This window comes from Cotesia glomerata, linkage group LG1 (genome assembly GCF_020080835.1).
Source record: "Cotesia glomerata isolate CgM1 linkage group LG1, MPM_Cglom_v2.3, whole genome shotgun sequence".
NCBI lineage: Eukaryota > Metazoa > Arthropoda > Insecta > Hymenoptera > Braconidae > Cotesia > Cotesia glomerata.
In genome coordinates this window covers 26,905,296-26,921,021 of record NC_058158.1, presented here as the reverse complement: position 1 = coordinate 26,921,021, position 15,726 = coordinate 26,905,296, and the positions used below count along the sequence as shown (strand labels likewise).

General features: G+C 29.0%; 1 protein-coding gene across 5 annotated transcripts in view; it reads right to left on the bottom strand.

Moving 5' to 3' along the window:
- Positions 1-205: 205 nt before the first annotated feature.
- Positions 206-15,726, bottom strand: part of LOC123275259 (pumilio homolog 2-like) — a 59,636-nt gene continuing 44,115 nt past the window's right edge. For 4 of the 5 annotated variants that reach the window (XM_044743252.1, XM_044743251.1, XM_044743253.1 and 1 more), the window contains exons 11-18: positions 9,040-9,426; positions 6,103-6,340; positions 5,568-5,729; positions 5,269-5,388; positions 4,664-4,958; positions 4,321-4,561; positions 3,564-4,123; positions 206-3,478 (exon numbers count right to left, since the gene is read on the bottom strand). In XM_044743252.1, coding sequence (XP_044599187.1) covers positions 3,163-3,478; positions 3,564-4,123; positions 4,321-4,561; positions 4,664-4,958; positions 5,269-5,388; positions 5,568-5,729; positions 6,103-6,340; positions 9,040-9,426 — 2,319 coding nt within the window. In that variant the 3' untranslated portion in view covers positions 206-3,162. The remainder of the gene's footprint in view (positions 3,479-3,563; positions 4,124-4,320; positions 4,562-4,663; positions 4,959-5,268; positions 5,389-5,567; positions 5,730-6,102; positions 6,341-9,039; positions 9,427-15,726) is intronic. The other variant, XM_044743255.1, reaches the window with a different exon arrangement.

The window sequence follows — 15,726 nt, the reverse complement described above, 5'->3', positions numbered from 1 at the left end:
ATAATAAAAATTAAGAAAAAAAGAAAAGAAACTAATTTTATTTCTATGTCAATGAATTACTTAAAAAATGATACGACATGAACAATTTTGCGACTTTATTTTCATTAAATTTTTTTTTTCATGTTGTTTTTTAAAATAGCAATTATGATTGGTTTGAAAACTCCGACGACATGTGATACACTGTTATTTTTTTTTAATTTTTTCATATATAAATATAAATAATGTTATCTGTTATTAACACGTGACGATTGATTTACAAAGATAAGGAACTACAATAATCAATTAATTATTAATAGTTACATAATTATTTTCATATTATTGTTTATATTTTGTCGGTGTAATTTTCACATTTATTTGTTTTTTTTTTTTTTATTTAATTTTTATTCATTCTGATAAGATGTTTACTCTGAGATGTATTTACTGGAATGTCTATACCGATTTCTTTTGGTAAAAATAATAAAATAATTCTTGTTGGCTCTTACAGTTTAAAATTAATACCCATCGCAGTAATTTATTATTATTCGCATTTATTTAATGGAATAATTCGTGAGAGGAAAAAGAGAGGGAAAAAGATAGTTACTCTAAAAATTTGACAATTTTCAATATTAAATGGTTATATACAATATTTTACAAAGAAATATGCTATAGTTTCTCTTCCTCAATTATTTCCTCCAATGAAAAAATTTGTATTCGTGATTCTTTGATATTATCATGTTTCTTTCATATAGAAGATGAACACTGTTCTCGAGTTGCTCGTATTTACTTTATTTTTTATTTTTTTTTTGTTTTATTTAACACCTACATTACAACGAAATATTACATATTGTACAAGAGAGATGCAACTCGATTAACAAGTGTGTTTACTCTGATATTATATTTATATAAAAGAATTTTCAAAGTCTTACGACTGTATATAACAAAAGAATATCTCGCGTGAAAACTTATTTTGAATTCATATAAACTTAATGCAAATAATGATTAAATTTATTTACCGAGACATTTAATTAAAATTTTCAAATAATTTCTTTTATTGTAAAGACATTATTGAGTTCAACGTTCAATGTAAATCAGTTGTTTGAATTCAAACACTTAATTTATTGTTAATATAAATTACTGCGATGGACTTAATTTTAATTGGAAAACATTTAAACGCCATTAAAGAATAAAATGTTGACAAATAATCGCAAATAATTTTAATGGGACTATGTTTAAAGATATCGCTCGTAAAAATGTTTAAACAACGTTTTTCGAGTTTTTTTTTACAATATACAATAAGTTTTTAATTATTAATTAATAATATATAAATTTATCGTATTATTAACTATTGATTTTTTTTCATAAAATCGTTTTTTGCTTAAACATCATTTTCGTCAAATGAATGGGGTTTTTTTTTTTATTTTACAATGTTTTAGTAATAATGTTTACGCTAATGAGGGGGAATTGCTTACACAAGGACTCAGAAACGTTATATAAATTAAAATCGGTATTTTACTTATTGATTTTGTTTCTTCCTAAATAAGTCTATCTAACGGTAGAGGACGTAAACCATACTTTGTTCTTTTTTTAATTTAATTAAATTGTAATTATAATACACAATATTCACAAAGTCGTTTAAAAAGATAGTTGAATATTTTAACGAAATATATAAAAAAAAGAGTAATTATAACTAAGAATAATGATAATTATAATAATATTAATAAAATATGAGAGTAAATATTGAAATTTATTTCGATTTCACAGCATCATATGTGAAAAGCGGGTTGTTGACGTATCTATACACCTCGTTATTTATTAATTATTTATATCACAATTTACAGAATTAGTATAAATGAGAAAAAAAGCCGAGCTTTCTTGAGATTTACTAAAGGAATTTATATATTCATTTTTTTTAATCAAATAATTTAAAAATTTCAAGCTCTTCATCTATAAATAAAAAAAAATTATGAAGACGGAGCTTCTAATATATTTTTTACCTTGCCTACTATCATTTCATGTCATATTTATTCTTCACTTTCAATTTCATATTAGAAAAAAAAAGGATGAATTATTAAAAATTATTTTTAGCATGAAAACGTTGACGATAAAAGACAAAAAATTACTTAAGGTAAAACAATGAAAGTGGATCAAAATCGAGAACATTATTAAATTTCACTGTCATTATGTCATAATGTTGAATGACGTCTTCTAAAACTTTCTATGCGTCACAAAAAAAAAAAAAAAAAAAAAAAAATCAACACATTTTTTTTCGTCACAATTTCAAACATACAATTTACAATTATTATCGGATCTTTAAATGCATGCATTGCTGAAGCTCTAGCTATCTCTAAAACATTTTCCTCATTCTTCAACTTTACAGAAAGCAAGATTAAGATTGTTAAAACAAAATACTAATAATAATGAAACGTAAGGATGTATATAGCGATTTAAAAAGAAAGGTCTATCGATTAATTAATGTCTGGTCGGTATTAGCATCTTTTTTTTTTTTTTTTTTTTTTCTATTTTTTTATATCGAAATAAAAGAAAAACTTGTCTTTACTTAAGTAAAGTTAAGTGACAACGAGATTCTTCAAAGCTAACTCTATAATATATATAAAAAAAAAAAAAAAAAAAAAAAAAAAAAAATTAATTAATTTTCAAAATCATTTACAAACAATTACAACAGTTTATAAATGAAAAATAATAGAGGCAATTTAACTTAAAAAAAAAAAAGCTTTAACTATACATTAAGAAGAAGCTCGTTAATCGCATTTGTCTGGTCGTGTTTTGCAGCTGGTTAATTATATTATCCTCAGATTATACAATTCGCTGTCATATTTACTAATTATCTAATCAATCACCATCGAAAACTTCCCATACATCTAAACCGTAAAAAGAAAGCTTTTTACTCAATTTTTTCATAGCGTAGGATCGTCATTGCTTCGTTTCAAATTATTCACTGAGATTTTTTTCAATTCAATTTACAGAACCCACCTTTTTTATCGATAGAAAAAAATCTCTGTGAATATTTGGTAAGTAAAAAAAAAAAACTATTAAAGTAATTTTTTTTTAATCGTTGGAAAACGTTATGTATATAACTGATCCAAGTCTCGTTCGAATTGATAGATATTTTTCTCAACTCTCTATTAAACGAAAAAAATAGTAATAGCCATCATCGTTTTAAATTTACAGAACCTGGGTTGATTGCTGAGTTTGTGTCGGTACAGAACCTGGAGCAGATGTCGGTGGTCCGATTGGCCCAAGATCACTCGTATTATTTGTTGTGCCTGCTGGAGATGAGACACCAATCGCTGACGCTGTTTTCATGAAAAACTTCTCGAGCTTAACAATTATATGTTTTCCGTAAGTATATTTACGGAGACTGCTTAAATGTGGCCGTATTTTATGCATCAATACTTTGCGTTGTGCTGGTTCAGCAACATCAATCATCTTCTGTACGACATAATTCGCATATTGATCTTTCATCATGACATTTAGAGCGCTGTAAAAAACGTTTGTTGTAGTGTAATAAAATTGAATAATATAAAAAAAAGTAAATTTACATTTATAGATAAAAATAAACTTACTTATCATTGAAACCGCAGACTTCCTCGATAAGAACAGCGCGTTCTTGTCGTGTAGCATGTGTAACACATTTTTCTACGACGTTACTCGCAAATTTATGCTGGGATAGAGCTAAAACTTTTCCTCTGACACTACTAATAAGCTGTGCTTTATCTTCAATTTTACCGTGCTCAAGTACATGTTGAATAACATAATTTCCATATTGATCTTGAATCAATTGATCTGTTGCTGCGTGTAATTCTTGAAGAATCCCTTGAGTTTGTTCGGGTGTACAATGCTCCAAAATACGCTGAATCACTCGACAACCATACGGATGTGTACTCAGAGAGTATACCTGACCGGCAAATGCACCAATAACAAACTGAAGCGCTCGCGGTTCAACACACTCAATGCATTTTTGAACGACATGATTTCCGTTCTGATCTTTCACGCATTTTAATACGTGACCATCTAATTCACGTACAATTTCCTGTTGTTGTTCAGGTCCAATGGACTCAAGTGCTTTCTGAATTACTCGGCATCCGTACATCTGAAGTGCCAGTGGCAATACATGACCTCGAACCTAATCAAACATACAATTAATTGTATATTTTAATATTTTCATTATATATTGCTGGATGAATATTCATTTTAATATCAGTATGCGTAGAATAATCATAATTATAGAAAGTCATATGACACGCAAATTTTAATCATTGAAAAATGATTATTTTAAATTGTTTACTTGACGGGGAAAAAAAAAAAAAAAAAAAAAAATACCTTTTGAGCGAGTGTCGATTTTTGTTCAGGCGTGCCAAACTCGAAAAATTTCTGAATCACATAATTTCCAAACACATCAGTCATAAGTGAATATGCAGACGCAAGAATTTCTTGGAATACGAGTTGTTTTTCTGCTGCTGATGCACGTTCAAGTTTCTGTTGAATGAAACGCGAGCCGTGTTGATCCTGGCTGAATTCAACGATGTGGTTGGCGAGATCTCGTAATTGGAGACTTGGAAAACTAAATAAACATAATAATAATCATCATTATTTTAATTAAATATTTCTACGCTTCAACTTTCTTCGAGAAAATATTAAATAAAATAAAGCAAAATAAACCAACCGATTATTTCTAAAATCTTCTAATAATCGTGAACGACCACCCGCGCCTTTGTCTCCCACTCCTGACGCTGCACTACGTCCAGGTTTTCCAACTAAGTTTGGAAAGAGAGAACTACTTGATCCAAATACACCGTTTGCTGTTAAAGCGGGTACAGCACTCGTGCGGAATTTAGCTTCGGCGCCTGGTGCTGCTGACACGCGGTTAGCTCCACCGACTAGACCACCTAATGATCCTCCAATTGTCGGAGGTGGCGTCAAAGAGAGCCCTAAAGGACTGGGAGAAGCAGTTACAGTCCCTAAAAAAAAATATATTATTGTTAATACGTTATTACTTAATTATTTCATAACTTTTTATGCAATTAATATTGAAATAAAATTCTGGTTTATTGTAAAATAAATATTTAAAAGGTCACTTGTTTAAGCTTGTAGCAAGTAAGATGTTTCAAACTTGCTATCCTTGTACATAAGTTCTTATTTCAATTGAACAATTTATGATTTTTTTTACTTAGTTTTTAATGAAACAAAATATAATGATTATAAATTACCAAGTTATTTGAAATTACATTAAATTTTTAATTAATTAAAATTCAAGTATTTATATTTTACCTAAGGCACCATAACTTTGTGGCCATTTTCCACGGCTATATTCTAAGCTTGGACTAAATGCTGATGTATTTCGATCAAATGAATCTCGTCTACCCGTTGATGACGCTCCAAGACCTAAACCTGATGATAAATAAAATACAACGATATATTAGTATGTTAAATAGAATATATTATAGAGAAAAAGAAACAGTAATAAGTTAGCAGATAATGTTGCATGCAGATGAATTGATTTAGTTAAGTAATAATAACAACAAGCAATAATTATATACAGTACGCCGACAGAGCAAACTAGTTAGTACCTGTGCTCTGTAGTTGAGCCGGCGAGCCAAGGGCACCAAGTGGCGAGCCACCGTAACCCAAAGCTGCCAAGCCAGCAGCAAGTCCTGTACCCTGTTGTTGTGCTTGCTGTACAGCAACCGCTTGAGCTTGAGCTATCACTGCCGCACTTCCTGCCGCGAGACCTGCACCAAAAGCCCACAACCCACGCGGTTTGTTTTTTGTTTAGTTTCTCTATTTAATAAGCTGCTATCATTATATGTGTACAATATTTTATTTTTTTATTATTTTTGTTTAATCCTATTAACTAATCTTAATCCGCTTATTTATTTTTATGTTAAACAAACCATACAACTATCATTAGTTACATTCCCAATGATACAACAACAACAACAGCAACAACAATAATAATAATAAAAACAAATATTAACAAAAATAATGAATGAATGTGTCATTTGGATTAAAAACAAAAATATGTTGTAACAATAGATATTTTAATCACAAGGTTAATTGATTATGTATTAACTGAAGATGATTAATTTGTGAATAAAATATTACCTAAACATTCGCCGGGTGTAGCATTATTATGAGATGTTGAGGTAGGCTGTGAATATAGACTCGGTGGAGGTGGTGCCGGTGGACCTGGTGGTTGTGAAGGAGCTCTGTTAACAAGAACAGGTGCTGGACTAACTAATCTCATGGGTGTTGCTGCTGATCCAAGACCTCGTACACCCGCCATTACTAAGGACCCATTTTGATCATAGTATGTAGGTATTACTTGATACTGTCCTTGAACCTACAACACAAACATTCAAGATGATTAAAATTTATTAAAATTAATCCTAAACAAGTTAGCTAAGATATTCTCCACCGTGTTTATTAAACTAATATTGCTTCAACAGTATTAATCTTTTATAAAACATAAACTTGTGCATTTTTATAACTCTTTTTTACCATTATCAATATCTTTATTATTATTATTATTATTATTATTATTATTATTATTATTATTATTATTATTATTATTATTATTTTGTTAATATTATGAGAATATCAGTGTAATAAAAATGTATGCATTTTATCGATCACGTAAGCTTGTAAATAAATGTTAATATATTATCTGTTTTGATTTTTTAATAATTTCATCAATTAATCGACAGAAATTTGATTTCAACAGATTTTATGCTCAATAAAAAAACATTTTTGAAATTAACTACTTTTTTTAAGCGGTAATAAACCTTAAATGAGCTCCATAAATAATACAAGTCTTGTAAAATAATCTATTTGCATTACAACAATCTTTTTTTTTTTTGAGTGAACTTTATTTCAGAAGATTTTAGAAAGTTTTTTCAGAAGATTTTAGAAAGATTTCAGAAAATGCCACAATAGAAAAAAACCAGAAAAATTATAGCTTTAAAAAAGGATTATAAAGTTTTACTAATTTATTAGACTACAAATACAATCCAAGCTGTAAAATTTACTACCGACAATTGCACTCAATAAAATTGTGATTAGAAACTGTATTTTTTTGTGTTTTAACTGTAAAGTGCAGCACTTTAATTTATGTAAACCTGTTTTTCTGTTTTCTTTCTTAGAATTTATTTAGAAAAAACAAATATAACAAGTCAATATGATATTGATGGATATGTTTGATTTCAATATGCATCAATTTAAGTGCACTTAAGTTAATCCGAACTTTTTTTCCTCATTCTAACAATAATTTTTGTGATTGATAGATAATAAGATCAATTTCATAATTCAACAAGAGAGTAAATATGAGCTGGCAAACGTGCTTTCCATTTGATTAAAAATATTAATTGTTAGTTGGTTAATGCTATTCGTATAATCAAAGAGTACTTAAAAAAAAAAAAAAGCTCTTCGACGTTGAGTAAATATTTTCTTCCAGAGTAGCAAAAAAAAAAAAACTATGTACAGTTTAGGCCTAAAATCCGGATATCCATTTGCAGAGATCAAATATTGATTTATGATCAAATTTCTACGGTAAAGGAAAATTTTAATATCTTTATTTTTACTATATTTTTTAAACAGTTTAGCCAAACTGAAATTTTTATAAAATAAAACTTTTTTTTTTAACTTTTCCTCACACAATTTCCTTAAAAGTGAAATTATTTTTATTTTTTACCTCAGTTTAGATAAAAAATATTTGAATACAATAACTGAATTACATATTATTCAACAGTCTACAACCTTCAATTTCAATACCTTTTAGGGTATAACAATGGACTCAGAATCATTTTTAAGAATGACTAGGAATTCAAATTGCGCGCATACGCGCGCGCTCTAATTCTGAACCGATAAGGAATCAGGGTCCATGTTTTCGACATATTTCGATACTAAGCTAACTTCAATCAACCATCAATTTTAATAAATAGGAATATATAGGATTGAACACTGGTTTGAGGCAGGTTTCTTTAGAAATCTATCTACTCTAGATGATCTCGTGACGCAATGTAAAGAAAATATGGAGTTATGTTTTATTTTATCAAGTTATGTCAAAAAATAGCATTGGTCTTAAATTTATAAACCTATGAATGTATGTATGTATGTGATATCAACGTACCACATCAGATAGATTGCATCTATAATTCTAGATTGATTTTAGTAAAATTTTATACACTCATTATATGGGGAATATACCTTGATCAAGTTCAAAGATGAGCAAAATGAATAAATTAGTTTAGGGGTAGTGGATATTTGAAAATTGTTTCAATTTCAAGAAAACTAAGAACAAAAAAAAAAAAAAAAATAGCGAACCGTATTTAGTAAAAAAAATAAATAAAATGAAATATTTTAGCTGAATGTTGTCAGTATAATATATGGACAAATAAGGTAATTTTAAATATGTAGTCTATTTAAAAGTTATAAATATCAAAGGATTTTAAATTGATACTCAACACTCATAATATAAATGACATTTACCTAACTAAATGGTCATATTTTGTAAATTTTTTTAAATGCTATCATTTAATGAAACCGACATGTATACTTTTAAAAATATATGCTTGTTTAAATACAATGTAAGACATTGCTAATCCGTAGCTTAAAATACAAAGTTTCATTTTGTGTTAAATAAAATCTAAAATTCATATTCAACATTCGTAATGCATGAGAGGATGAATAAATTCTGACCTTTTTCTAATTTTAATTAAAAATGATGAAAAATAAAGTTACAAAATTTCTATAAAAGATATTCCAATTTCCGATGCATTTGTTTGTAAAAGCTATTAAGCACTAAAAAATAAATTTAATCAATGTAAAACTATCAGCGACTAATTGAATTTAAAATTTGTGCAATAATAATCGTCCATCAGATATCTCTCGAGTAATTAACGGCTTTTAAATGAAATTAATATTCATTTCATGTTAGTGTATCAAATATAGAATAATTCAATCAATTATTTAGAGATAAACATCAACGTATCAAACATTAACCCCCGAGAAATGGGTTCGATCGGTTATTAAATAATTACTAACCGTCTGTGCAAGATTATTAGCACTGTCTTGAGCGGCAGCAGCGGCGGCGGCCGCTGAAGAAGGTGTCAATGGTCTTCTGGGTTGCGGTGGAGCTGCAGCTTGTGGTGGAGCCTGAGGCAAAAGTCCTGCTGGGTAAACCCAAGGACCGACTCCATAATATTGAGGTACCACTGGCGGTGCGCCGGCAATCAAAGCACCGACGTACGGTTCTTGTCCACTTATTACGGTGTAAGGTGCTGTTGGAAAATTTTGCTGCTGCTGCTGTTGTTGCTGCTGCTGTTGCTGGACTTGGGATGCTGCCAGGTACTGTTGTTGTTGCTGTTGCTGCTGTTGGAGAAGCTGGAGTTGTTGCGGAGTCGCGCCTTGTGGCTGACCGCGAAATAATTGCTGAAACAAAAGTTTAACGCATTGTTATTAATAAAATCTAGTTAATGTTAATGTCAACGGATATGATGATTTTTAATGGATAAACAAATATAAAAAACAGGATGTAAGCATAATAGGAATAATACAATGATTAATGAAGATGATACTTGTAGATAAATTTAAGTGAATATTGATGATTCGCACGAGTTAACCGTTGGAACGTAAAGTCATTGACCTATTGCGGACATTCACCGACAACGTGTGTTGCCTTTATATTAACCGATAGTTGGTTCTACGGTAACTTGGGACATTAATTGAGTGCTAACGGTATTGAATGAAATTCGGTCAACCTAATCGCGTCAGGATTAAAGGACTCAAAGGATAATTATCGTCCCAAGGATAATGTTACGTTTCTGTTTTACTTATCGACATTTGATTCCTGCGAAAATTACCTCGGTGTTAGGTTCTTTTAGTTATTTTACAATACAAAGCCATTAATTATTTTAGCATATATGTTTTTGACCTTGAAAACAGGTCACGATTGCTGGAAAATGAGGATTGATTTCTTTCTTATCAAGAACATTGTGCTAAAGTAAAACCGTGACGGTTTTCAACTATGTAATTTAAACAACGTAAGAGCAAGACTCAACGACTCGTGACTCGATAGTACTTGGCTTAGTTTTATTAGTAAACAGATATACTCTCTTATTCTTTGTTAACAAAATTAAATAGAATGTAGTAGAAGCAAAGGTAACGATGCGTTTCGGGTATCGACCTCATCCTTAGTTGCAAATATTTTTAAATCATTATTTTCCTCAAGAGCCGGTCTCAGCTATTGCAGCTTTATGAATTTCTGATAAACAAAGAAAAATTTTAGTAAAAACTGTCTGCTACTCGATAGATTATTTAGTTAGAGCGTTTTTTACAAAATTTTCATTTTTTTGAAAACAATTCATGAATCTAAAATAGCTTTGCTGTTGCGAGTGCGACAAAGATAGTACGGCTTCTCTCAATGAGTGCAAGGAAAGAAAAAGATGGGACCGTTTTTAAAATTATTATCATTACAGTGGACAGAACAAGGTTACTGTTCTTTTTTTTTTATAATTTAAAATATGGCTGCAATAAATAACGTTAAGTCAAAATTTTATTGCAACGTATAAAATTTTTCGAAAATTTATTTTATTTTTTCTTCTTTATGAGACAATTGCATAAATCATGTTTTTCATTAGGGTTATAATTTATAATTATTCGACGATAAATAGCGACTAATGATATATTCAAATGCATCAAGTAATTGGTGATAAAAAAAAAAATCAAAATTATGATAATAGTAAAAAATATAATAGAATAAAATAAAATGAGCGAGTAATTATTTAATAAAGAATGAAGCTGATTAGTCAACAGGAAATTGCGGCTGACGAGAGGGTTAAAGACATCCCGAGAATGATGAATCACACTGGATACAACTAAACGTGTAAGGTTTCCTTCCGTCCAACATTTTCGGTATAATCCAGTCTGAAGCCAGTGGTGCTTTATCGATTTAATTCTTCAGATGCGAAAACAACTCACGGTTTAGTTCCCTCTGTATTTAAAGTAACAATACACACTACTAGTAACAGTAGTGCAGTGTATATATATGTATAAACAATGGTAGTTGATAAAAGTGGAATAAAACCTCCCAAGATGGAGATGGAAAGAAAGGAATTAGCAGAAAAGAAATATATAAATGGATATAAAGAAGAAAAATTTATTATACTTTGTTTCATGATGCTGAATAAGATTTACCGTTTTTTTGAGTATAAAAAAAAAAGGTCGATGCTCTCTTACTACACGATGGAACTGTCATTAATATTCATGTGACAAGTTTTGTCGTATAATTTTATCATTTGATAAACAACACGATTTTATAAATCACTTTTAACGCGTCACTCTTTATTTCTTATTGCATAACATCTAACTATTACTTAATTATTGTGATTAGTCGTACTTATTCATTTCGATTCGTTGAATTAAAAGATTAATAATAATGTCAATTAACTCAACAGAATGATAAAGAATAAATTCGATTCATGGTTTTAATTCAACAAAGCATTGCAAAGCTTTATATTACCTGAACGAAATGATAAATATTATTAATTAAAAATAAAAAACACGTAATCTGTGTTTACAAAAGTAAAAGGTAAATAATAGATGAGTTTTTTATGTGAGCAATGAAGAGCATTTAATGCTTCAATAATTAGAGTAATTTGTTTTGGAGCTTAAACATTGTATTGAGAGAAGAATGTATAATGAAAATGATATTTGTCGGTGCGTTAACCAGTAAAGAAGATAAAGAATTACAACTTGAACGAAGTAATCATGAGGAGCCCGTTATTTAACCGCGGTCTGTAGAATCCGTTAGCTTCACCTGGTACTCGTGAGTGGAATACAGGGTGTCTTTAAAGCCTTGTCAAGTTTCATTCCACGTAACTTTTTTTTTTTTTTTTATTTATTTTTATTATCTAATGACAACTATTACGTAAAATATTATATATCCCTTAGCGTTCAAGAAAAAAATACTTCTTTTTATATGTAACTGTTTATATTGTTAATTTTACTGTTAAACTATTCTCTAGTGCTAATACGCTTTTCTTACTGTCATATTTTTCAATAATCTTGTATCTTTGACTTGTGTAAGTCTTCTGTATACTCCTAAATAAAACATCTTTTCTACAAATGTTGAATATTATTCTTTGATAACACTTTGCTTGGTCTATTTTTTAATTAATTTAATTCGCTATTATTATTAATAGTGTTATTTTATTATTAAAAGCGGAAGCTCAAGTTCCTTATCATATTTCTGAGATTAAATAGGCTGATATAATTAAATTTAATATCATTGAAAAGCTTTTGAACTTATAACTTTTTATTAATAGAGATGAATTTGGCTGGCAATAACCTGATCGGTTAAAGAAGAGTTTCTTATCAATCACTGTAGACTTAACCCAGCTCCGACTGTACTAACATGGGTTTTCTCTGTGGTTTTCCCATGTTACTATTCCAATAGCCGAGTGGTGAGGATCAGGGTGAATACGGTACAGAAGGCACAAGTCGGTCCACAGCCGTAATAAAGAGTGGAGATATAGTTGATTTCCCAAAAAAGAGTGGGGATATCAGCCTTGTAAAAACCAGATAACGGTATACAAGTAAAACTCAAAATAATAATAATATAGATGAATTTAGAGTTATTTTGGATTTTAATAATAATAATTATATTTCAAGTTGAATTATAGTCAGTATATTTTTACAGTGATCTTTCCGTTTATGAGAAACATAATTTTTATCACGAGTAATGATGATACGAGGAAATTCAACTTTCAAAATGAATAATAAATTGACAAATTTAATTAATAATTTAAACCAACAAGATTATTGAAATATTTTCATCAATAAGAAACATTTCCATGAGCTTTCAATAAAATAAAATAAATCAAAATTAAGAGCGGTTGATAGTTGATTTTCAAATGTGTTTTTCTCATGTATGTGATAAAATTTAGAAAAAAAAAAAACGCTTCGCTCTTCGATAGATAATTAAATTATCTATCGAAGAGCGAAGCGCTTTTTTGGAAAATTTTTATTTATTTATGCATAAAATGCGTTTTAAGATTCCATTTATTGTACAAGTATGACAGAGATACTTTCGTTTGTCCAATAGAGGGCGAGAGAGAGAAAAAATGTAAACCCTTCTTAAAGCAATAACTTAAAAAATTTTAAGTAAAAACTTGGACGTAATTCGTTACACGCATGGAACCGGTTTGTAAATCTCGTGTCTTGGCTATCGTCCGACTTGACCCCTTGTACGATAGTTTTTTTACAATGTACGATTTTCCGGGTTGTCTTCTTATAGGCGTGGTCTTGCAAAATAGTTAATTATTTGTAATAAAGGTAATCTGAATTGTTAATAAAATCAAAACCAGAATAAAAAAGGAAAAAATAAATACAACTAAGTAGAACATTTTGAGGTAAAGTATATAAATGTGACGTTTAAAAAAAAATATGTAAAGACCGATTATCAAGGGATTTAGTGGATGCCCAAGCGTTAGCGATACCAGACAATAGCTATTGTAGAGCTATCTACGAGGTCGTGTCACGGCTTTTCCTGTTAGACGTTAGCCTAGTTGCAAAATTCAATTAAATAAACTCTTCTCCCTTTCCCCTTCTACTCCTATCTTTTGTCCTCTTCATCTCCAGCTTATTTTCCTACACTGGTTTTCCTCTTTTTCATCGTCATTCTCTTTCCTGGTCTCTATTTTCCTTTACAAGCCCACAATGTAATGCCTATAGTGTACTGCCCGTACCAGTGTATATATTGAAGCTTTTCTTTCTCTGCACTGGTACTCCTTGTTGCTCGTATATTCCAGATCCACCGTCAACAGTCATTCACTCATACTCAATATCAACCAACTCTAAAAACTAAAGAATACGCGGTACGGGTGACATTGTACTGGCTTGAGGATTCTTTTCTCTCTTGGTGAAATGTGAAATGAACCCAGGCATTAAACCTACGGTAAAATGAATCGCGTGATAAGGGTTTCCGGACACACCCTGATATTAGATACCACGGTAGGTGATGCTAGCTTTTAACCAAATGACGTAAATTTTATTATTGGATTGGCTTTGTGGGTGCGGTTTGAATTCCCTCGTCTAATAGTTCATTTTAACTCGCCTCGCCTCGCCTTTCTATCATGTTCATCCTTATTTATTAAATAATAATATACTAACTAATAAACTTAACAAAATGCCCAAAAAATTTATTTCGTTTCAATTAATTTACGTACTGTACGATTGAAATGTAACCGCCAGATGAGTAAATAATTAAATTTTTTGTTTATAGTATTGTGTTATCTATTAAATAATTTTTAAATTACTGTACAATACATCAACTTCATATCTTCTATTTAATAAAAAATATAAATGGTATTTTACTTTTACAATTAGTTAAAATTAATTTTAATAGTTTTTTTTTGTAGCTTGAATAATTATTTATAGTCGTGATAAAACTGTTCTAAATCAATTATTAAAGATTATAATCGAATTGTAGATAAAAGTTTTGAGTTAATTAATTTTATTGTATTTATTTTTGGCGGATCGAACAAATAAAATAAGAAAGTTTTTGTCAATAACAATCATGTATGATTGATTTGAAAATAAAAATAATAAGAATTACGATTGTAACTTGAAATATAATAACAGTGTTTCACTATCAAGTTTAATGGAAATTTATCAAATCGATTTAGCTCAAGTTTTAGTAGAGTAACAGACAGATAAATGGAATCATAAAATCTAGTTTTAAATATATAATACTTTTAGAAGTAGTATTGGGTGTACGAAAAATATTGAGATTAAAAATACTTCGAGGTTTTGAATTATGTGATGATTATTATTCATACTTTACGTAACGGATAAAAAATGAAAAGAAATACTTGAAAAGTAAAAAACAAAAAAATTTGATTATTTATGAATTTTCCTCATCTTTTTTAATGATCACCGAGACTTTTTAAAATCTATAATAAAACTCATTCATTGAATTTTTATGAAAACATGGTGACAGAAATTCAAATAGATGCAGTTAAAGTTTAAATAACAAGCTAGAATACAAGTCTGTTATAACGTTGCACAAAGTTGTTTTTCTGCTAATTCTTTTCATTTTGTTTTCTTTATTTTTCTTGATAAAAACTCAACTCGAGGATAACTATTTTTTCGTAAAGTTTTTCCATTATGAAAGCACTGGAAAAACTTGGAATACATTGATTGAATGAAAATTAAATAAAAAGTAACGTAATTAAAAATATTTAGTGGACACGCTTTCCTCACTAAGAGAGACACGCTTTCTCCCTAGTCATCGACAGATGTGTTTGTTAATTACAAACTGTACAACAATACTTAATTGCGTTGCCCATAAAAAATAAATAAATAACCAACAGCAACACTAGACTCATTAATATATCACAAATAATTTTCATTAGTAACATATCAATTACAATCCACCGACATTTGGTTTAATTTTAATGAAGTATTCAGTAAACGAAAATAAAATAATTAACCAATCCATTTATTTTAATTAGCAACTTGTGTTAAATCGATAAATTAATTACGATGACTAATAAAACTGAAACTTTTCTATTTCAATCTTAACTTTTTTCTAGTAACGATAAAAAAAAAATTTTTTTTAGTTTACCTCGATCTTTAATTGAAAATTTAATTAATTTATTGAATTATGAGTAAGGTCATGAGTAATGTAGTAAAAAAAAAAAATAATAAGAGATATTTTATGATGAAAAA